At 41.6% G+C, this 27,229-nt stretch overlaps 1 protein-coding gene across 3 annotated transcripts in view; it reads right to left on the bottom strand.

Annotated features, from left to right (window-relative positions):
- Positions 1 to 3,500: 3,500 nt before the first annotated feature.
- hk2 (hexokinase 2) overlaps positions 3,501 to 27,229 on the bottom strand; it is a 34,321-nt gene continuing 10,592 nt past the window's right edge. For all 3 annotated transcript variants that reach the window (XM_049762885.2, XM_049762886.2, XM_049762887.2), the window contains exons 7-18: positions 25,956 to 26,139; positions 22,965 to 23,126; positions 22,474 to 22,707; positions 12,237 to 12,541; positions 12,015 to 12,160; positions 9,935 to 10,054; positions 9,630 to 9,725; positions 7,915 to 8,014; positions 7,589 to 7,772; positions 7,205 to 7,360; positions 6,162 to 6,398; positions 3,501 to 6,088 (exon numbers count right to left, since the gene is read on the bottom strand). In XM_049762885.2, coding sequence (XP_049618842.1) covers positions 5,944 to 6,088; positions 6,162 to 6,398; positions 7,205 to 7,360; positions 7,589 to 7,772; positions 7,915 to 8,014; positions 9,630 to 9,725; positions 9,935 to 10,054; positions 12,015 to 12,160; positions 12,237 to 12,541; positions 22,474 to 22,707; positions 22,965 to 23,126; positions 25,956 to 26,139 — 2,069 coding nt within the window. In that variant the 3' untranslated portion in view covers positions 3,501 to 5,943. The remainder of the gene's footprint in view (positions 6,089 to 6,161; positions 6,399 to 7,204; positions 7,361 to 7,588; positions 7,773 to 7,914; positions 8,015 to 9,629; positions 9,726 to 9,934; positions 10,055 to 12,014; positions 12,161 to 12,236; positions 12,542 to 22,473; positions 22,708 to 22,964; positions 23,127 to 25,955; positions 26,140 to 27,229) is intronic.

Below are 27,229 nucleotides of genomic sequence, written 5' to 3'. Positions count from 1 at the left end.
ACACTACGCTTAATATTTGAACTTAGTGTCATGTAAATAATTCATTAAGTGCAACCTGAAATTTACTATCTCTTCTACACTAATTTGACAATGAATAAAACCAATTACCGTATTTTCCGCACTATAAGGCGCACCGGATTACAAGGCGCACTGTCGGCTTTCGAGAATTTTAGGTGCGCCTTATAGTGCGGAAAATACGGTACAGTGGAATCCTGGAAGTCAATTGCCTCGGTACTCGATGTATCAGGTTTTTGACGCAAAATGTCGGTAAATCTGTCTCTGTTCTCGGACAAAGCTTCAGAAACTGACGTTAGTCAGCGTTGAGTTGTGTTCACGCGATAACAGCCATCTAAAATGTTATGTTATATTTAAGAGGCTGGACGACGGATCTTTTTAAGAGAAAACTTTAGAGCAGGGCCTTTTCAGTAATGAACATATCCACAAGATGCAACACACCAGCTCAACTTCCGCACGTGTGCAATAACACGTTAGGTACAGATGCCTGTGTGCACTTACATATGTCACACTATTTGTCAACAATAGCCATTCTTTCATTCACATTGATTCACTTTTGGGACATTATTTCCGGGATTTCTATCATGGGTAAGTACGTTGTGTGTTTAAACAGTGTTATTTTGTCGTGTTTAATTATATTTCTAGCTCATTATTTGTGTTTTAAATGACTGACGTGCCAAGTTTGTGCTGTAGTGTGTTTTTGGTGTATTTTGTAGTTTTATTTACTGTTGCTTCGGAACACGACGGCTTCGCTTCTTGACGCTCATTGAAACAAATTAGCATCAAGATCCCCGTTTCTTCTGTATTTCAAGTGGGTCAATGTTAAAATATTCAAGTTTGCTCCTGTATTTAAAGTCAGTCAGTTAAGTCTTTTCTTGTTCTTTGTAATGAGCCTCCAACTCTTCTATATTAATCTTCGTACTGTGGTGTACATATAAATCCAAAATATCGATGGTAAGGTAACTTTTGATGTACTGGAAAAATAAGCAAATTTTCCCATAAAATTCTAACTTTGGGAATTCAATGACATGACTCAAATGTATCAATTTCAAATAATATCTGTTGTTTCACACTGGGGAGAATGAGCAGATTGTTGTTTGCCATTCAACTAATCTGTACTGAATGAAATGTTTTTTTCTTGATGTCGACCTGCTGTTAGACCGCAGATACCCGAGCCTTATAATTGCTTTTCATATCACACTGTATTGTAGTATGTCGTATTGGATTGCATGCACTCAAGAGAAGAAGCATACAACACTACAGCTTTCTATATATTCAAGCAATCATCCTGGTATAGATAAAGTTATCCAGCTCAGGCGTGTAGTTCTTGATGAATGTCGTAGTGTGATTGAGCAAAAGCTTAATTACTTGTTACCCTGTGACATTATATATGTATTTTACTGTATATTACTGTTTGAACAACTGTGTAGTCCTACAGTGTTAATATTGTCACAATGCGTTTTAATGTCTTTTCTTGTTCACTCACTGTTGGTGGTACATTTTCCATCCTGTTTATCTTCTGTATTATATTGTTGTTCTGTTCCAGTATTTATCGAAGTCATTGACCATGTAACAATTCTACAGGATTCCCAACACACATATAATAGCACTTACACACCACTCCATGTCCAGTAGTTTATATAGTACTATATATTTGTAAAATCAAAATGTTCATACTGGATCAGGTTCCATTTTAAATTGGTATTTGCCACAGTTTATTCATTGTGTAATTTATTATGCCCATGTACGCAATATGTTGGCTATACATTGGTCTGTAAAAGTATTCCTTGAAATTAATCATTCCAAACATGAATGTAGTTGATTGGATTGCATGTGATTGTTTTAAAAATAAAATCAGAATCAACAGAACGTCTATTGTGGTATTTCGCCACCAGCTTTGCACTCAAATTGTTCTGTGTTGTTCTCACCACAGATCAGACTCTTGGTGGGATTTAGGTCTGGATTTTGACTGGGCCATACTGAACCACTGCAGGTCCAAGTGCCCATTTTTAATTTAATGCCTGTAACACAGTGCATTTTACTACATTTTACTGTACTGATCACTTTCATGTAGATAAAATGTCAAGCTGACATACATAAGTAGGTACGTACACAAAGACACACAAGATAAAGTTTGTGGTTAATACATCTGTTTATGCTAAGTGAATAATAAAGAAAGTATAACATGTAACGATTTCCATTTCCCTTTGCACTTAATTCATATTTAATTTTTGTCATTCATTTTCAAAAAGAAGGGCCACAGTAGATCAATACTGGGTTAAGCTACTTCTAAAAAAGAGAAAGTTAGACACCTCTTTTTTCCCCAGTGCCAAGGGCTCTTGGCTGAAAATTACAATTCAAGGACAAAACAAAGCTTCGGGATAAGAAACAAACATTAAGTGCAGGAACTCATTTTCTGCATTTTTTTCTCACTTAAAACTAATACTAATACACTTAATATTAATGAAGTATTACGTTTGTCTTGCATATCAGGAAAAAAAAAAGAAAAAAAATTAATTGAATAATAGAATTCCTACTTTGGAAAAGCTAGAAAATCTATATTAAAAATTAACTGTACTCTCTTACTCTATAGTATGTGCCCCTTAGTTATGGTGCATCAATTTAGTACACGGGTGTCAAACTCAAGGCCCGGGGGCCAGATATGGCCCGCCGTATCATTTTATGTGGCCCGCAAAGAAAAATTATTTTTGATTTAGTAAATGTTATTCTGAAATAATATACGAATTTCACACATTTTCTAAGTCTGAATTTGAACCAATTTGGTCCTTATAAGTGTGTGCATCCGGTGAACAACTGATTGGAAATACCGTATTTTCCGGACTATAAGTCGCTCCGGAGTATAAGTCGCACCAGCCATAAAATGCCCCAAAAAGTGAAAAAAAACGTATATAAGTCGCTCCGGAGTATAAGTCGCATTTTGGGGGGCAATTTATTTGACAAAATCCCACACCAAAAACAGTCATGAACGAGCAACAACAGGCTAAACAATAGCAACAACAGGCTAAACGATAGGTATGCTAACGTGACAAGCACAAACAAAGAGCTGAGAACGGGCCAAATAATAATAAATAATAATAATAAATATAAGAGGAGCAAAAATAGAGCAAGTGTACATACAGCAGACAGTGGACTTGGATATGGTGCTTTAAAGTGTTAATTGCTTTATTTGATGTTTTCTCTATTTTTTATGTTTTGAATATGTTCAAGATAAAGATATAAAAGCATGTGAAGTGATCAACTATACTAAAAATAACATGGGAAGTGGTCAACTATACTTGTAAGTAAGTGATGTCTTAATGCTCAAGTAAAAATTTGTGAAATAAAACATATATAAGTCGCTCCTGAGTATAAGTCGCCCCCCCACCCAAACTATGAAAAAAAGCGCGACTTATAGTCCGGAAATTACGGTACACAAGCAGAGGTAAACAAACATGGCAAAACTCAGACACAGCACAGAACCACACTTTTGGAACGAGGACACTGACTGCTTTATAACCGTCATGAGGGACATGAATGTGTTCTATGGACAGTAGAAAGTAACAAGTGGAAAAGATATTTGCGTCATGACGTTATCATACGTCACAGTTTAGAAGGAGAAATCACAATTTATCACAATTAACATGTATAGTCGGGAATAACTGCTAATGCATGTACTAAACTGATTATTCAAAATGTTTCTGAAACAAGAATTTTAACCTTAACTTAAATATTGACTGCAAGTAAGCGGGGTCACTGTAAAAGAGAACTGCGCTATATTTTAATTGAGTTGTTTTAAAGTGTGTTTTTGTTGAACGCACGTATATCAGCCTCCTGACAATTTCCAATCTGACAGATCTTGAGACAAAATAAGTCATCAGAACTGTTGTAAAGTTGATAGCAATGTATAGATACATTAACATTCGTAATCTATGCAGCCAGACAAGGTGTAGAAGTCAAGAACTCAAATTAATCAACAAGTAATTACTTATTAATGGAATCAAACAAATTATTTGCAAACATCTGCTTTGACTTTGGAAGATGACCAAACAGTAACTGAATCAGTTTCTAAAAGAGTATAGCATCAATCCCTCTCATGTGATACTGCTGAACTGTTGATTTTTTTTTTTTCATCATTAAACATTATCAAATAAACAACAATATTTGGTTCATAAACAGTAATAGACAGAGACTCAAGTGGCTATACCAGGGGTGGGCAAACTTTTTGACTTGCGGGCCGAATTGGGTTCTAAATTTTGACCGGGGGGGCCGAACCAGGAGCAGATGGATGTAGTGTTTGTGTGAAGTAATATAAAGGACCTGTAAAGGTCATTGCATAAAAGGTTTTGGCCTTTAGTAGGTAGTAAAGCGTGGATATTCAAAAAAAGTTTTTTGAAAACAAATGCATTTATTAACAGCATTAAAAAAAAAAAATCCCTAAAAAACTGCTATCAGTGATTCTCATAAAATACGACACTGTTATTATGAACAACAGTCTCCATCACTTCAGTGCCTGCAGGTCAGATTAATGAAAGATGTTTATCTTATGAGATCACATCAAACGGCAAACATTCTGACCAAATATATCATCTTGAAGAATCGGTGAAAGCACACATCCAAATAAAGTAATCAAAACGGCAACACGGTGAGGGGTATCTGAAAATCAGAGCAGAGTTTTAACTCACAAACACCTGGTAACAGAGGTGAGGAAACGGGAAACACTTCCTTAAAGTAAGCCTTAAGAACTTTACAGGTTAAGATTAGTCACAAACAGGTGGCGCATCAATGTCCTTGAGCATCCTGCATTGTTTGAAAATGAGAATGGTCGCTAGTTTCAATCCCTGCTATTTATACAGATCATATTCAAAATGCATTTTTTTACAACAAACTTGAAAGCCTCCCCTTCATTTTCAGTGGGAACAGTGTTGTTTGTCTCCCTTTTTTTGCTAGTGTGTCATAGTCTGGAGTAAAATTTGTTGTGGCAATTCTTAGGAGAGATCCGAGGTGTTGGTCCGTTTACCTAGATCTGTGACGGGTTGATGTTGATGTTCATGTGGCTGAACGTCACGTCGCGTACGTCGAGCCAAATTGGCCACTCTTTTTAAACACTCGGCACTCAGTGTCCACCTTGCTTTTCCTTGGGCGACTCATTTTAATGGAAGGATTCCAGGGGAAGGTTTGTGGGTGGCTTTAGCGTAAAACTGTATCCGAAAGCTCGGCGCGCAAATGACAAGAATGCTGTCGTCACAGCCCACGCTCTAAATTCGGCACTAATACAAATAGAGCGCGAGTGCGCCATTTCCGTACTACTGAGTACGTACACGCACTTGTGAGTGTGCACCGAGCTTTCTGACACGGCTTCCGGTAGTAAATGCGCAGGCGAGTGGTTCCCCATCTACTGGGGAAACGCAGTCATTGCAGGCAAAATGACAGAAAAAAAAAAAAGTTTGATAATACAATTTATTTAGGGTTGGCGGGCCGGATGAAACGGTCCCGTGGGCCGGATGTGGCCCGCGGGCCGTAGTTTGCCCATACCTGGGCTATACTCTCACATATGACTTTTGCTACAGTCCTGCCATACAAGAGTCACAAAGAGTGAGACGATTTGCAAATGCATATGTAGAGGCTTGTGCGTGGCTCCGTAACTCCACATTTAGACAGCAAGGGAACACTAATCCCTGTTTGGCTGCAGTCTTGACCACGTGGTTCACAGCGTTTTTCATTTTTTGTGTTTTCGGAGAGAAGGAGCGTGGATCTCGTATTAATCCATGGGCAAGTAGCATTTAGTCAATAGTCTCTTAATTTAACAACAAAATTTTGTTTTGTAGGTTCTCATTACGTAACAGAGAGAAGGATAGGGGGATGAGGGATGGCTATAATAATTCTAAAAGCACTGTATTCAAACATAACAGCTCTACAAGGTACAGAAAATTAGTTTGCTGTATTACTCCTGATTCTACAGGCTACTGCAGTTATGAGTGCTGCTCCTTTGCCACTTCCATCTTCTGACTTATGAAACGTCACCTTGCACTGTGGTGCCAGATCTTGCAATGTCTCTTGCATGACCCCTGCAAAACTGTGAAGAGAAATAAAGCTTACAGTTAGTTCAAGCTTTTGCAACGTTTGTTGAAAGAGCAAAAGATACTTACTGAGGGTGCATCTTATAAAGGGTACCATCAACTCCAACTGTAACCGTGAGCTGCTGCAAATTACGATTCCGTCTTATTTTATCAACCACAGCTGCCAAACCAGCACCGCACAGCTGTGCTGCCCGACGGGAGACAACGCTGCAAACCTCCTTAACGAGGACACTGTCATCGCATGTTGAGCTGGTAAGGCCAAGGTGCTGCAAGATGCAACGGATCTGACGCATGGCCAGACGGTCACTACAGATAAGAGAGACAAAATACAGGTTACACACTGTGTGAGCTTAGGCATTCTGGAGCAATAAGGTAATACAATATACACTGACCGCCAACATTATTGCCACATTCATCTCCAGATGGACCTAAAATACACTAGAACTTTTACAGGGGAGCTTAATTTCACCTTCTATAAACTTTTGAACGCATTTGTACTTCATGCCCAGCTTGCTGTTCTCTAGCAAGGAGATGAAATGCTGAAATTCACTCCCGTTGCATATGACATACAAGTGTGTGTGTGTGTGTGTGTGAGTGAGAGAGAGCGCGAAAGAGAGAGAGAGTTTAAGAGAGAGAGAGCGAGACAGAAACTAATCATCATTCCAATTCTGAAAATGAAGATGATTGAAACATTTTGTTGATGTGTCTTGTGTTCAATGAAACAAAATGATAAAAAAAATAAAAATAACATCAGGGTGCCCTTAGCAATGTGTTTCTCGGTCATTGTATTGTAAGGGTCAGGTAGATGAACTGTGCACAAAACCTTTTTGTTAGAGCGTACATCTCTCCAGTAAAACTCAACTTTATAGCGCACTTTAGAAACAACCAGACAGCATTCAATAATACATAAAGGAAACTGACGCGTATATTCACATACGCACGCGCGCACACACACACACCAGCACTTTTTGCTGTTGTTGTTGTTATAGGTCACATTCCACCTTAAAAGTAACAAGAGAGACAACAATAACAAACGTATACAAGGGTTGTGAGTTTTTGCAGTAATCAACCATAAACTGGGGAGGGATTATCGAAGTGTGAACAACACTTACCTTTCAATTTGTGATAGGAATTTGGTTTCAAAGATGCCCCAGGTCTTGAGTCGCTCAGACAGTTTCCCTCGAAACAGTAAACCCCTTGCAGTAAACTCCATTAGCACATGTCTCACTATCTCTCCAAGGTACATGCCACTGATCATCTTTTCATACCTTGAAAGGAGAAAATTGCATTTTTGTGTTGGCTGCAAAAACTTGTCGTGGTCTTAATGAGAGGATTAAACAATCATGCAATGATTTTGACAAACGCATCAAATTCATTCATTATGCAAACCGCTCATGTCCTAATGAGGGTTGCTGGAGCCGAGGGGTATCCACGGGGTAAACATCATTCAATCAAAATCATGGAAAAATGAGTGGATTGTAATTTCTGTATGGTACCTCTGTGTCCCAGGATTGCTTGAGGAAGCATCAACATCACGATCGAAGATTGTGAGGATATTATCTAGTTCGCCATTTTCACCAAATGCTCCCCATTCCATATTGACACACATGCGTCCGTCATCACCATCAACCATTTCTATGTTCTGCATCTCCTCCATGTAGCAGGTATTTGTACCTGTGCCTAAATTAGAGGCAATACACTCAAACTACTGAAAAACAACACTGAGTGGGTAAATACAGAACAAGCGCCCTCCCAATTTCTTTTTTTTTTTTAATTAACACTTTTTAACCCATCTTCAATAATTATAGGAGATGACACTTACCAACAATGAGTCCCACCTCACACTTGGGGTCCTCATAACCGCAAGTCATCATGGTTCCTACTGTATCATTAACAACTGCCACAAAGCTCAAGTCAAATTCCTGCAAGCAGTGAACAGCATTACTCACTTAAATCTCATACATTTATTATGTTCAAGTCTGCAGGAATTGGCAGTAATAAAAATCTGAAGAAAACCAAAATAGAATGAGGGCAATTCATATTCAATGGCATTGTATGAAAACACTTTGGCAACAGAACGGCATAGTATGCAAGTATCACCTTATGAGGAAATACAATGTTTACAAAGTCGAGATTTAGATAGATTTAGACATACAATACAATACAATTATTAGAGTGAGAGAGAGACAGCGAAATAATTTTTTTTTTGGAAGAGCAGCTTTGCTAACCAATTACTTAATTTGAGAGACAATATTAAAATTTTGACAATTTTTGTTGGTTAATCCCAGGGTCCTAAAGCAAGTTTTTTTATTTTAAAACAATAAAAAATTTACAATACAACAGGGTCATTGAATATAGGGCTGCTTGAATATTTCAGTATTTGCTATAGTATTTGAATGCTGTATTAAATAAAAATAGAATACAAGGATTTGCAAATGACGTGCAACTTATATTTAGTAATCGAATACACCACAAAGACGGGATATTTAATGTACAAACAGATGAACTTTACTGCTTTAAGCAAATAATCATTAAGTTAGAATTTTAAGGCTGCAACACATTTCAATCCTGGGACATGCTTATCTTTTCCACTGCGTTACGTACGTTGCATTACCTCTTCATTTAATAAATTTTTGAGAATTGAGGACACCAATTGTTGACGCTTCATAGGTGGATTCTTTTTTCTTAATCTAGGTAGTTTGATGCACGTCTTGACCTGTTCAACAGTCGAGGGTCTCCGTTATTGTATCATATGCTTCTTAATGCACTGCAAATTTTCAATGGGCGACAGTGCTGAATTGCAGGCGGGGCACTCTAGTACTCACAGTCTTTTTTTTTTTTTTTTTTACAAAGTCACATTGTTCTAAGACGTGCCGAATATGGTTTGTCGTTATCTGATTGTCAAAAAGAGCAGGAAAAAGTCCAGGAAAAAGTTAGCGTTTGGATGGCATCATAGGTCTCTCTAAAACCTAATTATTATTTTAATTAATTAATTATCGGCATTAATGATGCGTAAGTCACCCATGCCATTGGCACCAACACAGCTGCATAACATCACAGATGCTAGCTTCTGGTGATGTTCCAGCTTTAAAGGAAGATGTTGCAATCATAGTGCCATCCAGGTCAATTGCGCGCTTACAATGCCTTGTGCATCACTAGGTACAAATAATGGAGTATAGAGGACACAAACAGTTATAAGAAAAGAATAGTTCTGGGAAGTATGACATTCTGTCTCCAATGCCATAAGTATTGTGTATTGTATAAGCATTCCATCTTGGAAAAAGGTATTAAAAAAAAAAAAGCCCAAACCCAATATGACATTCAGACTCAACATACATGCACTTTATTTTTATAATGGGAGGAGCCACACTATTAAATCTACATATTATTGAAAGTATTTATTTTTCCAAGTTTTTAAATATTTACCTTAAGCATGCAATGGAATGATAACATTTGAAATATTCAAAAAGAACTGGATAAGGGAAATGCTTTTCAAAATGTCAAAGCACATCATAGAATAAAAATGTGTGTACTAACCCCTTGGCTTCGCACAGCATCCATAAGTAACGTGACAACATCGTGTCCTTCACAACCACTAGCTTTGAAGCCTTTTGTCCATTTCAGAAGAATGCCCTGAAAATAATAACATTGGAACCTGCTTTAACATTTACGTAATTTAGAATGTCAGTTTAATGGTGTATGTGTTATATATAATCTTAAATGGAAGCTTTGCTGACGAGAGAAAATAGTACAGACTTTGTGTTGGCAGATATGGCGCTGCATATACGTAAAATTAAATGTTTTAGGGTAAATATTAACAAAAGAAGACTGAAAAACCTCACCTCATCCAGTTTGCTTTGGTGACAGGGGAAGGAGAATGTAAATCCCAAAGGTAAGGATGCTCCTCTCATACCCATATTTTCCAAAAAGTTTGCCATGCAGTTCACAATGTGGCTAAAAAGCTGGCAACCAAAGAGACATTTCTTCCATCAGTGTATATACTTTCGGAAAATCACTTTGTTGAATAAAATATTAAATGAACCTTCGTGTGCTTTTCATTCTAATCATTTAAAAAAAAATCACATGCAGACACTTGCGCACAGAGTTTGGTGATGGTTGGTTAGGGTTTTTGGAAGAGTTGCCATATAAGCCACATTAGAGGCTCGCAGGTTGGCTGCATTGTCAGCCAATGCAGTGAAAGAACAGAAATCCACCTAATAAACTATTGGGATACCCCATGTCCGATTTACATAACCCATGGGCATATCACTTCACCATTTTGCTTGATGGAGGTCCACAGTACGTTGGAACATTTTTGTTAAAGTTTTATGGCAGCTGACAGATATTTTCTGGAGATAGATCAAATGGGTGTTTTTTTTTAACTGCATTTAGACAAGTGGAGGGCACATAGAACATACTAAATCAATATATAATTAATATAAAATATAATGAGTGTAGCTATGAAACTCATGACATCACTTAACACAAATACCCCGAACACCCATGTAAACAGCTTAGCCCAACTTTATTATAACTTCGTCAAAAGGTAATATGTTTCAGACCAAGGCCTTCAGTGGTTATTTTAGTGACCTAATCCACATTTTAATAATGCCATTACGGCACAAAACAATGTAAAACAAAAAAAAAAAACGCCTACTACATTCACACTGCAGGGCTGAATGTCATCAAGGCTGACAGTGCTGAATGTGGTCAATGTCTCCGGTCGAGATTGTGAGGGTGTTAGACAAAACGTAAATGGCAGCATATTGAAATCTGACTGGACAATAAGTTATTATATAAATGACTGGGGGCAATGCGGCCAAGACATATTCTATGACATGAAATCCAAGGACTGTTGAAAATAAACTATTACCCTTTTATGTAAGTTGAAAATGTAGGTCAGTCTTTGGAAGTACTGACCAGAGATGGCCACTTTATCATATTTTCCCCTTCCGGATGTGAACAAGCACACGAAAAGCGGCACGTCGTGCAAGACAGGCTGGGCTTGATTCTATCAGTCGGTATTTGACTCGGTTGGGGATGGACGAAAATCCACTTGCGTTTTTTACAAATCTCTCGTCCTTCTGGCCGCAAAATCAGACAGAGGTTCTTCCAATGGGACAGAATGCCCATCACTGGTCCTGACTGCACAACACTAACATACAGCTGTTTCTCAACTGCCTTAGACATGTTGTGCTCTGACCACCCAGTCAAAGAATTTATTTTACTGTCTGGCTGCCACGTAGTCGGCTGAGAAACACAGTGATCGTCATGTTAATTAATCAACTGATCTGTTACGAAAAAGTTGGCTGTTAGGATTCTGAACTCTCTCCCCCCTCCACTGCATAACGTCCTGGCCTTTTGGGCCATGATGGCTGCCTTGCACTACTCCACTTGAACTACTCCACTTGTACTTTTGCGCTATTATACTGACTGTTTGTACAATTGCACCATTTCAACCAATGGCTCACTCGCCTATACATCTTGAAAAATAGTCATATACTAAACTAATGACGTTTGTTTAGGTTAACACTTGACAGGTTGGCAGAAATTTTTATACAAACAATAAAACATTTCTAATTTTCCATATGTCACATTTAAGAATTTTAAAATGTTACTTTAATGTCACTGTACACGTAAAGTGGAAGTCAACTGAAAATCTATGCAGCTCCACTAATGTAAACATGGTATTCTGAATCATTTTGCATTTGTTGAATATGAAACAAGGAGCAAAATCAACCTATCACATCTTACATTGTGCATCTTGGTATGACAGATTGCAAATGTGATCTCATTTTCATTTGAGATAGCAAGGGGCAAAATGGCCATGCTGTTTGATTCTCATGTGCCACTGTAAATTAACCCAAGCATGCTTTGAAGAAAATATGGCGAATTAAGATTGGCATCTAGTGAATACTTTACCTCTTTTCCTGTGCCCTGCATTATCTCTTGTGGAATATTATAGTTCTTATGGCGCATCTCAACATGTGTCTTGCCACTTCGCACATGCACAAGTAGCACTCTAAAACTAGAGCCGCCAAGGTCCAAAGCCAAGAAATCTCCATGTTCTGAAAGCATAGATTAGTTATATGGAATACTAAGTAAAGAGAAGGAACTGTGCAGTATGCGTGCAACCTGACCTACCTGACCCATCTGGAGTTGAGCCGACAAATGTTGGCAGCATTTTAATGCTAGCTTGATTGTGTGCTTGCTTAGACAAGCCTCGTACCATATCGTCACTTATTAGCCTTTTCACTTCCATCAGTTGCTCATGATTCAATCGCAGGGTGTCAAGGATGCGCTGACGCTCAGCATTCTGAGCAGCAAGACGTAAAGCCACAGCTGTTACCATGGCTGCACCTTTTGCACTTCCAACCTCAGACCTCAAAAAGCGCACATCACAGTCAGGCACTAGCCTCCGGACCATCTTGTGAAGCCTCCGTGAAAACCTAAGCATAGGGAATACAATTAGTTAAAATGTGTGAAGTGTATTTCTTGAAGACTTTGTTCTCAACATTTATTAAAACCTCCTAATGTTTAATTGGAGGGAGGGAGGGATGGATGGATGGATGGATGGATGGACGGACGGACGGACGGACGGACGGACGGATGGATGGATGGATGGATGGATGGCATTCTGAATTGGTCCCAAATGGTGTTTGTCCAACACTGGTGTAAAGACAGCTCATTTATCTGAATCAGTCAATCAGTAGCAGAAGTCAATGCCAAATAACAGTTTCTATTTTTGGGTTAGGGTTAGTTTCTTATCACTCAAACATTAAAAAGAAAGAAACAAAGGTATTTTGTGTGATTGTTATGAATCTACTATGCAATAGCCTATCATGCCGCATTATTTGAGTCATAATGCACTTGTTGGGACAGATCATAGAAAATCCCCTTTTTTGCTTTTATATTCATTTTATTGTGCACTTGGAGTCTCCAAGATTGTAGGAAAGTGTCATCTATCCCTCCAGGTATTGCAGAGATACTTTGACGATCTGTTTGGGGGCTATTTTTTACTCCGTTTAGTTTTCTCGATTTTCTATTGTGTATTTTTATCTATTACGTCACATCCTTTGGGGTGGGACCACCAAACAAGGTAATGAGTGTGGCCAAACGGTTTTGCAAATCCGCCACCTTTATTACTTGAGAGACTTTTGTAGTCTAAACAACTCAAGGATCAAGTGGAGAGATCAAATGTTCCTTTGTTGGATGCATCAATCCACAAAACTCATTGCACCGTTTTCCAGCATCAAAACCTCATCAAAACCTCAAAGAAGTGCCTGTTCAAATTTCATTTTTCACATCTGTGGGAAATCCTGCTTGTTCAAGGACGAGTGTTTCAGAAATGTTTTGTCAGTATAGTGAAGGATTCGCCGAAGGACTTCATTTTGTTGATGGTTCAGTTCCTTCGATTTCTGGAAATGACGGACACAGTAAAGCAGTAAAATTGAGATGACACAGAAATAACACTGTATTTCACTTTCATATTGTTCTATGATGCCCTCGTTTTCAAAGCATTACGTCAGTCTGTCGGCTGATTTTAGAGCTGTGCGCTCTATGTTTTCACTTATTGTGTGTGTATTTTGAGTAGTTGTACCAGATAAATTGCTTCGAAGGTGCTGTATTATTCTTGGGGAACACAATAATCTGTTAAATACATTTGTTAGCTTCTCACTAACGCTAGCATTAGCTTACTGGTTAACTTAACTGCAGTGCTTGTTTACAAGACGTGTTCATAAACATTGTGAGGGGATTTATTTTGTTACGTGTTATGTATGGTTGTATGGACAAGTCTTCTGCCGTTGACATCTTTTAATCAATCAAAAAGTTTGCGGCGCAAGTAAACTCTACTAAAAAAACTACAAATATGACCAACCAGAAAGGGAGGTGCAAATCTTGTGGCCTGGAGGGACTGGTGTGTGAAGTATTTCATTTGCATTTAAGAGACCGTACCAAAACGGCTTGCTCTGAGCCGCATCTCAGAAAACGTATAAGAGGAAGCTGTGATGCAGTCAAAATGAGGAATTCAAGAAAAAGCATCGCTGTTCCACTTTATATAGACCACAACTGAATAGGTCAAACATAAGATGGAAGAATTTATAAACGTGATATGTAAGCTTTATTGGGTATTAATAATAATAATTGGGCCCTCCTCAAGACCGAGGTCTGGTGATGGGTCTGGTTTTATGTGGGCGTAAATAAGGTTCAGTTGGGAGGGTGGTGGTTATACCCGCCACCACCACCACCACTACCATGACCGACGTCATCTGATGGCGCCGCGGATGGCTGCCACGGTGAGTCGCTCTCTGTTTCTTTGTCTTATTTTGTGTGTTTTCTGTGTCTTCTGCTGTCCATCCCGGATCACTTTTACTAGAGAAGCACTGTTAAACATCGGTCAGTGTTCTTCTGGTATTTTCTTTCCTGTTCTCTCTGATTCAGACTGTTTGTCGGAGATTTTAGCCGGAGCGGCGGTGCTATACAAGCTAGCGCGACGGCGGCGACGCGGAAAACGAGCGGGAGCCCTCGTAAAGCTGAGGCAGAGAGGGTTCCGTTCTGCCCTACCGTCAATTCATCTGGCGAATGTCCGCTCCCTGGCGAACAAGATGGACGAACTGCTGCTCCTCACTTCAAGGAACACGGACTTCAGCAGATCCGCCGCGCTGTGTTTTGTTGAGATGTGGCTTAGCGAACCCCCACCACGCCATGGAGTTAGCTGGGTTTCGGCTAACGCATGCAGATCGCAGCGCGGAGCTCTCCGGAAAATCAAAGGGAGGTGATCTCTGTTTCTACATTAATGAACGTTGGTGTACCGATGTCATGGTGTTGAAAGAGTTTTGCAGCCCTCTCCTAGAAACACTTTTCATAAACTGCCGGCCGTTCTATTCACCACGGGAGTTCTCCTCGATCGTCATGGCGGCTGTTTACATCCCACCACACGCACGTGCGAGTGAAGCCACGCAGATGCTGGCTGACCAGGTGACAAACATGGAGAAACTTCTACCAAATTCACTAATCATTGTTCTGGGTGATCTTAACAGGGCGAACCTCGCACACGAACTCCCCAGATACAGACAGCACATAACGTGTCCCACCAGAGGGGCACAGACACTGGACCACTGCTACACCGTAATTAAGGATGCATACCACTCTGTGGCTCGTGCAGCTTTAGGACTCTCGGACCACTGTCTAGTTCATCTGATCCCTGCCTACAGACAGAAACTAAAAACTTCTAAGCCTGTGGTGAGGACTGTCAGGAAGTGGACAGTGGAGTCAAGGCAGGACCTCCAAGCCTGCTTTGACTGCACCGATTGGAGTGTTTTTGAAGCTGCAAATTCAGACTTGCATGAACTCACTAACACTGTCACATCATACATCAGTTTTTGTGAGGATCTGTGTGTGCAGACTAAGACCTTCTGCACGTACAACAACGACAAACCTTGGTTTACACCGAACCTTAGGAGGCTGCGCAAAGTCAAGGAGGAGGCCTACAGGAGCGGCGACCGGGACCTGTTCAAGCAGACCAGAAACACACTGAACCGAGAGGTCAGGAAAGCCAGGAGGTGTTACGGGGAGAGCCTGGAGAGACACCTCTCTGCCAATCCTGATCCCTCAACAGTGTGGAAAGGCCTGAAGAGCATCACGGGCTTCAAGAAACGAGAAACTGTGGAGAGCCCAAGGCTCGCTGACCAGCTAAACAGGTTCTACTGCAGGTTTGATCGGTCCTCCCACACAACGGGACCTTCTGCAGCACAATCCACACAATCCACATACTCACCTCCCCCCACAACTGCTCTGTCCACACCTCCATCACCGTGGTCACCGACTCTCTCTCTTGCAGAGGCCGCGCCCGCACTCCAGATTCGCGAGGAGGAAGTGCGCCAGATGTTCCGGAGACAAAAGATCAGGAAGGCACCGGGCCCAGACGGCGTGTCACCTTCCTGCTTGAAAGTCTGCGCTGAGCAGCTGGCGCCCACCTTTGCACGGATCTTCAACCGTTCCCTGGAGCTGTGTGAGGTGCCCTCGTGCTTCAAGAGCTCCACCATCGTTCCAGTGGCCAAGAAGCCCGCCATCACAGGTATGAATGACTATAGACCTGTTGCACTGACATCCGTGGTCATGAAATCTTTCGAGAGGTTAGTACTGAACCACCTGAAGGATGTCACGGGCCCCCTGCTGGACCCCCTCCAGTTTGCCTACCGGGCAAACAGGTCGGTGGATGATGCGGTCGACATGGGACTGCACTACATCCTGCAACACCTGGACACCCCAGGAAAGTACGCCAGGATCCTGTTTGTGGACTTCAGCTTGGCGTTCAACACCATCGCTCCTGACATCCTCCAACAGAAGCTCATCCAGCTTGCGGTGCCTGCCTCCACCTGTCAGTGGATCACCAGCTTCCTGACCAACAGGAGACAGTGTGTGAGGCTGGGGAGCATCACATCTGACACCCTGACCACCAACACTGGAGCCCCTCAGGGATGCGTCCTCTCCCCACTGCTCTTCTCCCTCTACACCAACGATTTCTCCGCACGTGACTCTTCCGTGAAGCTCCTGAAGTATGCAGACGACACCACTCTCATCGGACTGATCCAGAACGGTGATGAGACTGCGTACAGACAGGAGGTGGAGCGGCTGGTCCACTGGTGCAGCCAAAACCACCTGGACCTGAACCCGCTCAAGACCGTGGAGATGACAGTGGACTTCAGGCGAGGCCCTTCACCACTTTCACCCCTCACTATCCGCAGTAACACTATTCTCTCATCAGACACCTTCAAGTTCCTGGGAACCACAATCTCTCGGGACCTGAAATGGACCGGCCACATAGACTCTGTCCGGAAGAAGGCCCAGTAGAGGCTGTACTTCCTGAGACAGCTCAAGAAGTTCAACCTGCCACGGGAGCTGCTGAAGACCTTCTACACTGCCATCATCCAGTCTGTCCTCTGCACCTCCATCACTGTCTGGTTTGGATCGGCCTCCAAACAAGACAAGCACAGACTGCAACGGACAATAAGGACTGCAGAAAAGATAATTGGAATCAACCTCCCATCTATCCAAGACTTGTACCTGTCCAGGACCAGGAAACGTGCAAGTAACATCTCAACAGACCCTTCGCACCCAGGTTGCAGCCTGTTTGAACTACTCCCCTCCGGACGCCGTTATAGAGCTCTGTACACTAAAACCAGCAGACACAGAGACAACTTCTTCCCCCAGGCTGTCGCTCTGATGAACTCACACCACTCTTAGAGTCTCAGAGTCATTACTGTGCAATAACATCCCGCTTGCCACACCTTTTTTGTCTACACTGTTTGTACTATGTGTCCTCTCTGCATCCATTGCAGCCTGGTCATCCTAGAAGAGGGACCCTCCCATCTGTGGTCTCTTCTCAAGGTTTCTCATTTCCCCTAGCTGGAGTTTTGAGTTTTTCCTTGCCCTCTTGGGAGTTTAAGATCAGGGGGTGTTTGAGAATATCTTTCGTTCTTCACATGTCCTGAGTGTTGTTGTTAGTCACCTAAATGTTGAACAGAGGCTGTGATTTTGCCCGCATACAGACAATTGGTAAAGGCATCCAGGCCGGTTCGGAGGCAGGTTCGAGTGTGGCCTGAGGGTGCCTCCGATGCACTTCGTGACTGCTTCGACACCACTGACTGGGACTTGTTTAAGCAGGCAGCCACCTACAACGATTGGACGGACATAGAGGAGTATACTGACTCTGTTACCTCTTACATCACAAAGTGCATCGATGATGTGACTTGCTCGAAATCCGTCGTCACTCGCGCGAACTGGAAGCCGTGGCTGACGGGGGCTGTCCTCAGACTGTTGAGGGCCAGGGACAAGGCTTTCAGAGCGGGGGATGAGGCTGGCTTGAGGACAGCGAGGGCCGACCTGTCCCGAGGCATCAAAGAAGCGAAGAAGGCGTTCTCGTGCAAGGTCTCCACCCACTTCAAGGACAGCAAGGACGCACGTAGCCTTTGGCGGGGCATTCAGACCATCACGGACTACAAGCCCGCGCCGAGGAGCTGTGAGGGCGACGTCCGTCTGCTGAACGATCTGAACCGCTTCTTTGCTCGCTTCGATGCCCAGAACAGCACTTGCCCACTGAAGTCCACTCCCCCCCCACACGAGCAGCCCCTGCGCCTCTCTGCCGACGGTGTGAGGAGGGCGTTTGCCGCTATTGACACCCGTAAGGCGGCGGGCCCTGACAACATCCCGGGTCGAGCGCTGAAGGACTGCGCTGGGGAGCTGTCGGGTGTCTTCACAGACATCTTTAACGTTTCCCTGCAGCAGGCCATCGTCCCCTCGTGTTTCAAGGCTGCCACCATCGTTCCTGTGCCAAAGAAACCTGCACCGTCCTGCTTCAATGACTACCGCCCTGTGGCACTGACGCCCATCATCATGAAGTGCTTTGAGCGGCTGGTCATGGAGCACATCAAGTCCGTTCTCCCCCCCACCATTGACCCTTTCCAGTTTGCGTACCGTGCCAAGCGGTCCTCTGAGGATGCCATCTGCTCTGCCCTCCACTCGGCCCTCACCCACCTGGAGAGAAAGGACTCATATGTGAGGTTGCTGTTTGTGGACTTCAGCTCTGCCTTCAACACCATTGTGCCGCAGCGACTCATCTGCAAACTCGACGAGCTGGGCCTCAGTACCTCCCTCTGCAACTGGATACTGGACTTCCTCTGTCAGAGGCCTCAGGTGGTGCGTGTTGGCGACAAAATCTCCGCCAGCATCACGCTGAGCACGGGAGCCCCCCAGGGCTGCGTGCTCAGTCCATTGCTCTTCACCCTGCTGACGCATGACTGCACTGCGACCTACAGCGACAACCGCATAGTGAAGTTTGCTGACGACACGACTCTGGTGGGTCTCATCACGAAGGGCGACGAGACTCGGTACAGGTCGGAAGTTGACCTTCTGACCACGTGGTGCAGGGACAACAACCTCCTGCTGAACGTCAATAAGACCAAGGAAATGATTGTTGACTTCCGGAAGGGTCACACAACACACCTGCCGCTGATCATCGACGGTGCTGTGGTGGAGAGGGTGAGCTGCACCAAGTTCCTGGGGGTGCACATCAGTGAGGACCTCTCCTGGTCCGAAAACACCTCGTCACTGGCGAAGAAAGCTCAGCGCCGCTTGTACTTCCTGCGGAAGCTCAGGCGTGCATGTGCTCCTCAGGCAGTTCTGTCTACATTCTACCGTGGCACCATTGAGAGCGTCCTCACCAGTTGCATCGCTGTCTGGGGTGGTAACTGCACTGAACAGAACTTGAAGGCCCTGCAGCGCATAGTGAATACGGCTGGTAAGATTATTGGTGCTTCGCTACCCTCCCTGAAGGACATTTACACCTCCCATGTCGCCCGCAAGGCAACCTCGATTGCCAGAGATGTGAGTCACCCGGCTCACTCTTTGTTTGACCTTCTGCCCTCTGGGAAGAGGTACAGGAGCCTGCGCTCCCGCACCACCAGACTCGCCAACAGCTTCTTTCTCCAGGCTGTTAGGGCCCTGAACTCGCTACCCCCTTCTGCATAGCGTGCGGCACTGTTGCGCTATTTTCGGGAATGTCTGCTGTACGCGCACTTGCTCCTTTTTTTCTGCTCCTCCTATTTATTTATTTATTTATTTATTTATTTATTTATTTATTTATTGTTGTGTTATTTATTCATTATTTATTCAGCACGCTTTTGTTATACTTGTTTACTTGTTTGTCTGTTGTGAGCCATGTCTTGTCACCGTGGGATAGGGGGGAACGAAATTTCGGTTTCTTTGTGTGTCTTTGGCATGTGGAGAAATTGACAATAAAGCTGACTTTGACTTTGACTTTGACTTTGATTTACCGAAGTCAAATTCCTTGTTTGGCACGCTCAAACATGGCGAATAAAAAACTCTTGAATCTTGAATCCGCACATAAATGCACACACACACACGCAAATCTCTTAGGTATGTGCAAATTAATACGCAATAATGTATGAAGTTAAGATGACAGTGTAACTTTGATTAAGCTTTGCAGCTTGTATCAGCATTCCTGAAATGTTTATAAAAGATGGTGCAACTTAAATTGAAGGCAATATTGTGGCCTTAACATTTTGATCTGTAAATGTTTAGTGTGCTTTAAAATGAACTAACAATTACTGTATAAACTATGACACATATCTACAAATACAAAAGAAATATTCGAAAACATTCATCCATCCTGTAGAAATTTGATTAAGCTTTGCAGCTTGTACCAGCATTCCTGAAATGTTTATAAATGCAGGGCACACAGAGACAAACAACCATCCGCACACGAACTCTCGCCTATGGGCAATTTGGAGTGCTCAATCGGCCTACCATGCGTGTCTTTGGAGTGTTGGAATAAATCAAAGAAAACCCATGCAGGCACGGGGAGAACATGCAAACTCCACACAGGGAGTTTCTACATCGGGCACTGAACTCGTTGCTAGCCAATCGCAGGGCACAAATAGACGAATAACTATCCGCACTCACTATCACACCTACGGACAATTTTGAGTGGGCAATCGGCCTACCACGCATGTAAAAGCATCTTGGTGGGCGGGAACGTCCCCTCATGGCCCGCTCAAGGGGATGGGTCTGCATAAAGCCAAACCATACACCTAAGTGCGAATCTGCTACTTTAAAGTTCCTTTCAAATTTTGCTCAATTTTACACCTTTCAAAGAGGCTTTATTTGAATTAACTCACCTAAGAGATTTAATCTGATACACCTCAGACTCTGGGTGGTTCATTTAAAGATGTTGAAAATTAAGTTATGTAAATTAAATTAAGTCACCTAAAGCTTCTTACTTGGACAAATGCTTTGACACATGGTTGGATAAGAAAGTTGTTTATGAAGGCCTAAAATTTCACAAAACCTAACAAAACTTGCCTCTTCAAAAAACTGTGAAAAAGGGTGGTGTTTAGTTCCTAGCAATAGATAAAATGGAGGACATGCAATTTTGTTTACAATCTTTGTTGAAGCAGAGATAATTGATGAATATGTGCAGCCGAAGGTGTGTATGAAATATTTTCACTGGCTTTGTGCCTGTTGCAAATAAAGCTGAAGAGGAGTTCAAACCTAAAAGAAATGGTTGAGCAAAGTTATATCAAGGTTATGTGCATAGGCCTTACCCATAAAAGAGTCCTTCCGTAAATAAAAAAAAAATAAAAAAATAAAATTAAAACAAAAAAAGAAAATACAGAAAATTCATAACTTATGGCGGTTACAATGGTTTCCTCCCACGTTCCAAAAACCATGGATGTCAGGTAAATTCCCTACATTGTCTGTAGGTGTGAATGTGAATAAACAACCTGCAGCTCTCATCTAAGCATGAAAATTAAAAAGAGGCTACCAATGAGTGGTTTTGTTTGATAATACAGTGTATAAAAATTATCCATAAAATGTCCTCCTTTGCGATCATAGTGAAGATCTGCTCTCTAAAATCATTAACTTACACGTATGCCCATTTGCGAACCACTGCGATAGTACAATGCTGTATGCCAGGCGTCGGGAACCTATGGCTCGCGAGCCAGATATGGCTCTTTTGGTGACGTTATTAAAAATAATACATTAGTACACTCAAAAAATCGTTGGTCTTAATTAAAACACATGCATTTAATTGTATCTCTCCTATCGTTTTTTTTTTTTTTTAAATGGTGTGGTTCTCACGGGAAATTATTTGTAAAAAATGGGCATGTATGGCTCTGTCCGCCAAAAAGGGTCTCGACCCCTGCTGTATGCCTAACTGCGTAGCTTAGATCTAGCAGGCATTGTTTAAAAGGCTTTAAACCTTATGTGATAAGTGCAATTTGTGCTTATTGTCCATGTGCCCTGCACATATAGATTGGCTGGGAACCAGTTCAGGAACCACTGCAGGCTCTCAACCAGTCAGCTGAAATAGATTCCAGCTAAAAAACTCCCACCTACGTTTAACATGGTTTTATATAGGTTAAATAAATGAAACTTCACTTTGCAAACATTGTGCAAATATTGTGTAATGCTGTTTTGTGGTCTTTTTCTCAAATGACCGAATTCAATTCTACTTGAAATTAAGTAACTTGTGTCACCAGCTGCCAAAGAACCAGCCATCATTTATCCACTACATTTATTTTAAAATTCTATCTTTAACTACTAAATAATAGTTTTATTTTGAAACCCCTTCACTGATAAAAATGGGTTGTTGTGTTTAACATGAGCCATCCGACTACTGTATCCTTCTGATTGGTTCAAAACAAACTGGTTAGGTTGAGCTTCAGCAACGAAATGCTCGAATACCATTGGAAGTTAAAAAGAAAATCATTCAATAATATAAACTACCTGTTCAATTATTTACAATCGCCTGCAATGAAATTATTTATATTTTCTTGGCATGGAAAGGGTAACTTACTCTTGATGATTTTTGTAAACAGATCCATCCACTCCAATGGTGGTGCGCAACTTCTCAGCTGCTTTGTTGTCCCTGATCTGCCGGAGGACTGCCACGAGAGTGGCAGCACACAAATGTGCAGCTCGTGTGGAAACAATTTGACACACTCTCTGAGTGGCGACGCAGTCTTCTAAGGTTGCATCGATGCCGAGGTCCCGGAGTACCTTTTGAGCACTCAGGAGACCTTCCTCTTTGCTGCAGATAAAACCATAAAGATAATAAATAGCAAATATTATGCAACAAAGTGAAACTATAATAACTTGATTGCGATGCATGCCCAAAAGCTTTAATTCATACAAGGAAAAAAACAGCAATATAGGACATAATCTGTCACAATTAAATTATTAAACCATTAAGTTATTACTACAAAACAGAACTGTAAAGGGTGAATGGGAACAAAATTGAGGGGATGGGTCTACTGCTAATAAAAAGAAAAAAAACTTTTAACTAACTTGTCACTGTCGATGGAATAGATGTAGGTGGTTAGGAACTTTTCAGTCATAAGGAGCTGGGGTGTAGTCTTGCCTTGGAAAATAATCTGGTCTTTGGTCATTTTCACAAGGATGAGACGTACCAGTTCTCCCATGTACATTCCTCCGATCATCTTTTCAAAACTAGGAATCAACAAACAAAATAGCAATGCGATTTGTAAAAGTTTCCAATAACATCTTTGTGCCCATGTTGAAAAGTGTGCACATAATCAGGCGTTTACTGTGTTGTACTTTCACTAGTTTTCTTGAAAGAATTGTAATTGTAAATTATCAACATACTGTAACCGAAATCCCGACAGTGATTACAGAATTGTGTACCACTTGTCTTGAACGGCAGACTGCTTGTTCTGCCCCCATATAGTGAAATTAAGCACATAGTAAATTATGTACCGTAATTTCCGGACTATAAGCCGCACCGGACTATAAGCCGCACCAGCTAAAATTCAGGGATATTTTAGTTTTTTTCTTACATAAGCCGCACCGGACTATAAGCCGCACGTGCACATGAGTTTTTTACAAAGAAAGACAGTACACAGAAAGCCGTAAAAATCCATAAATATACCGCGCCGCCATTTAAGCCTCAGGGTTCAAAGTAACCTTCTGAATAAAATGCATTAAAAGTTCACATTCATTACAACTTGTTTTTGGTGAGCACAATGTCAGAAGAATTGAATTTAAATGCTGATTGATTAGGTTTTAATACAATGCAGATGGTCCAAACAGCGCCACTGCTTTGTGTAATCTCTGAGTCACATGGCAGAGTATGAAAAAGGGTTTAGAGCCCTTTGACGCAGGTCACCTAGCGTGTATTCCTACTAAAGCTCATAATAGTCACAAGCAACACAGCCAGAATAAGCAGCGGCCATAGTAGTGTTTCAAAATAGTATTTTTGTTGTTGTTTTGTTCTTCAAGATACCGCACAACAGTGGTCCACAGCCTTTTTGCGAGTGTATAAAAGTGATCAAGTCATCACAAAAATCATGAAAAAAATCGTATATAAGCCGCACCTGACTATAAGCCGCAGGGTTCAAAATTTTGGAAAAAAGTCGCGGCTTATAGTCCGGAAATTACGGTAGTTAAGTCACAGTAATGGTGTACTGTGTATAACAGGGGTGGGCAAACGTCCGAGCCCACATTGGGGTTGAATGTCATCTGCAAACTTCATAGAACAGAAAGTACATGCAAATAAATGTACAATCCCATTTCCTAAGAGTGTGTGCATTGAAGAATTTTAAATGTGCAAATTCGCTCTCATTCAGGTGGTCGTTTTGTCTGCACAATGTGGCCTTCACACACTATTAGGCAGTGGGAGGAGAAATTGGAAATAGATGATATCAGCACACATGGAATGATTTATCTGGCGGTCATATCTCTTTTTAATGTTTCAATTGAAGGTGCAAAGTTAAAAAACTTTTTGTTTTGGGCATGTCCCATCGGAGGGAGGACCCGGTGACGACCGAGGATGCGCTGGAGAGACTATATCTCTTGGCCTTGGAACACTTTGGGAACCCCCGGAAGAGCTGCAAGAAGTGGTTGGGGAGAGGGAAGTTTGGGCTTCACTCTTGCGTAAGTCATTGAATAAAGAGGGGAAAAAATTTTGAATGTATATCATGCATAGCAGATATCAAAAAACCATAAAATTATAAATAAACAATGTATACTTGCTTGACTTTCAAACAGATTACACAGGCCAAATGCGGAAAAATAACAAGTCAAGTCAATACCCCATGGCATTATGGGGAAAAAAAACAACTTTGGAGCATTTAGTCTACTAGTACGTGCTGCAAATATATTCAAAATGTTCTTGCGGCATGAAAAAACTGTTTTTGTTAGCATATGCACAAACCTTTGCAAAATCCAAATTTGCTGGAGGGAACAATAGGAATAGCTTTCTTAATAAATCGAACAATTAATTGGTTATCTAAATTTTATTCCATCAATTAGCGGAATAGCCATTGGCCTCAAAAAATTCTTAGTACTGACATGAACACAAATCACAATTAGCCAATTAGCTTAGGACTCCCAAATCATTACAAAGGCAAATTCCCATCTTCCCTCCACAGTTGGCGTTGGAACTATTATTTTTTTTTAATAATTTAATTGCTATAATGGTTAGAGCAGTGTTTCCCAACCAGTGTGCACACTGGTGTGCCGTGAGAGATGTTCAGCTGTGCCGTGGGAAATTGTCCAACATTAAATACCGAGCGAATTGTAAACAGGATTACCAAACCACAGGTCAGTTAACGCAAGGCTAATCGTGCATGCGTGGCAAATCGGAGAATCTTGAGATTTCATATTGTGGCATCGGCACATACTCAGTTTATGTGTGTGTTGCTGTTAGTGTTGGCTCGCGAGTGAACGATTTGTTCAAAAGTACAATTTTTATTTCAGTGAACAAGAGTGAAGGAATCACTTCCTGAAGCGAAACGAAGAAGAAAGTGACGTTTTCGTTCCGATGGAAATTAGAGCATGTAGTTCAACGGGACAACCTGGATGGTTCCTAAAACAGTAAACAAAGCCATATTGATTCTTTTGGATTCTGATCACAATCACTTTCAATAGTTTATTTCTTACACTGTCTAAAACCTTTTTTCAAAAACTGTCACTTTCATTTACAAAAGAAATACAATTTAAAGAATATTTAGTATTTATCCTTATTCAATTATCCGACTCTCCATACATATATAGGAATAGGTCTTTTGTTGTAATATAACTGATTTTAACATAGAAGCTGGTGTAACACTTAACAGATTTTTGTTGGTGGTGTGCCTCGAGATTTTTTCCAATGAAAAGGTGTGCCGTGAATGAAAAAAGGTTGGGAAACACTGGGTTAGAGAACACTAAGCTGACAAGACCGAAGACAAGTCGCTGCTCTTGTTTGATTGCACTGCCGAGAAAAAGGGTAAAAGTAATGATTTGTATTGCGTGATAACATGAAGATATGTTACTCACAGCTGTTTGCCAGGGTTAAGAGAGCCAGCATCTATTTCTCTGTCAAAATGTGTGCGCAGGTCCTCCAAGGCACCGTCATCTCCGAAAGCACCCCACTCTGTATTGACACACATCTGCCCCTCATCACCATCCAGCACCTCAAGGTTCCTCATTTGTTCCATGTAACAGGCATTTGTCCCCGTTCCTGTCAGAATGAAATGTGAGTGATAAAAAAAAAAGTGTTTTCTGAAATTCATCTTCATCTTTGTCCAAGTACAAAAAATATATGACAAACAATGCAAGCAAAGAAAATGCATTTCATTTAAGTAGTCTATGGAACCATATGCTGCATGTGCTCATGTATGCTGCAGTTGTGTATGTTATAAGATAAATATTTTCTGGGTATGTGCATTTGTGCATTCACTCAGTTCCAGTTTAACTAGTTGGCTGTTAGCATTAGATGTAGTTAGCAGATTCGGAATCCGGGTTCAGAGCAGCACTGGTTCAAAAGCTAGACGTCGGCCGAGGCAGCATGGCGGGCTTGTATTGTGAGACTTGTAATTGCCTCTTTGCAGGTTGAATTCAATAAAAAGGAACACAGGGCAAGTGGAACTTTGAAAGATGTCGGAGCACCGAGAGCTTCACTTTCCCTTGTTGCGCACGGAAAAACACTGATTCTGGTTGTGTTCTTAGTCTCCTGTCTCTTACTTGCACGTGTCTAACATGAACTCACTAATAGGATAAGCCTGACAGTTATTCTTCCATTGCACATTTTTTCGAGGCTGGGCAGTTATAATGAAACTGAAATCACTATCATTTGATTGACTGACAGATGTAGGCATTTTTTTTTTTTTTTAAGTAGTGAGGTACATTCAAGCTAATCTATCTATTTAGTCGATCCAGACTCCTATTTAGGGCTGCTGCGGAAAGAATGAACCCACAGGATGCTACAGAAAGAGGGCACAGTCCGCAATCAAGTGGAAAAATAGGAATGTATTGAAAACAAGACCCGCTCTCACTTGAATGGAACCATTCGAATAAATACACATAGTGATGTGAAGGGCACTCGCGAGAATTTCAACCAGATGCTTCATTATTTCATCCAAAGGTACATATTAAATTGTAAATATGCTTAAATGGACGGTAAACCAAGCCCAACATTGGCACTTGTGTGATAGGACTGTATTAAAAAATAATGTCAATACTACAATTCCCCCGTAAAAAAACTCAGAAGTTATTTAACGGCATTTTGGAGAAGAGTGGCAGTGGACTTACCGATGCCCGCTTTTTGGGTG

The sequence above is a fragment of the Syngnathus scovelli genome, chromosome 3, assembly GCF_024217435.2.
Source record: "Syngnathus scovelli strain Florida chromosome 3, RoL_Ssco_1.2, whole genome shotgun sequence".
NCBI lineage: Eukaryota > Metazoa > Chordata > Actinopteri > Syngnathiformes > Syngnathidae > Syngnathus > Syngnathus scovelli.
This window is presented reverse-complemented; position numbering and strand designations above follow the sequence as displayed.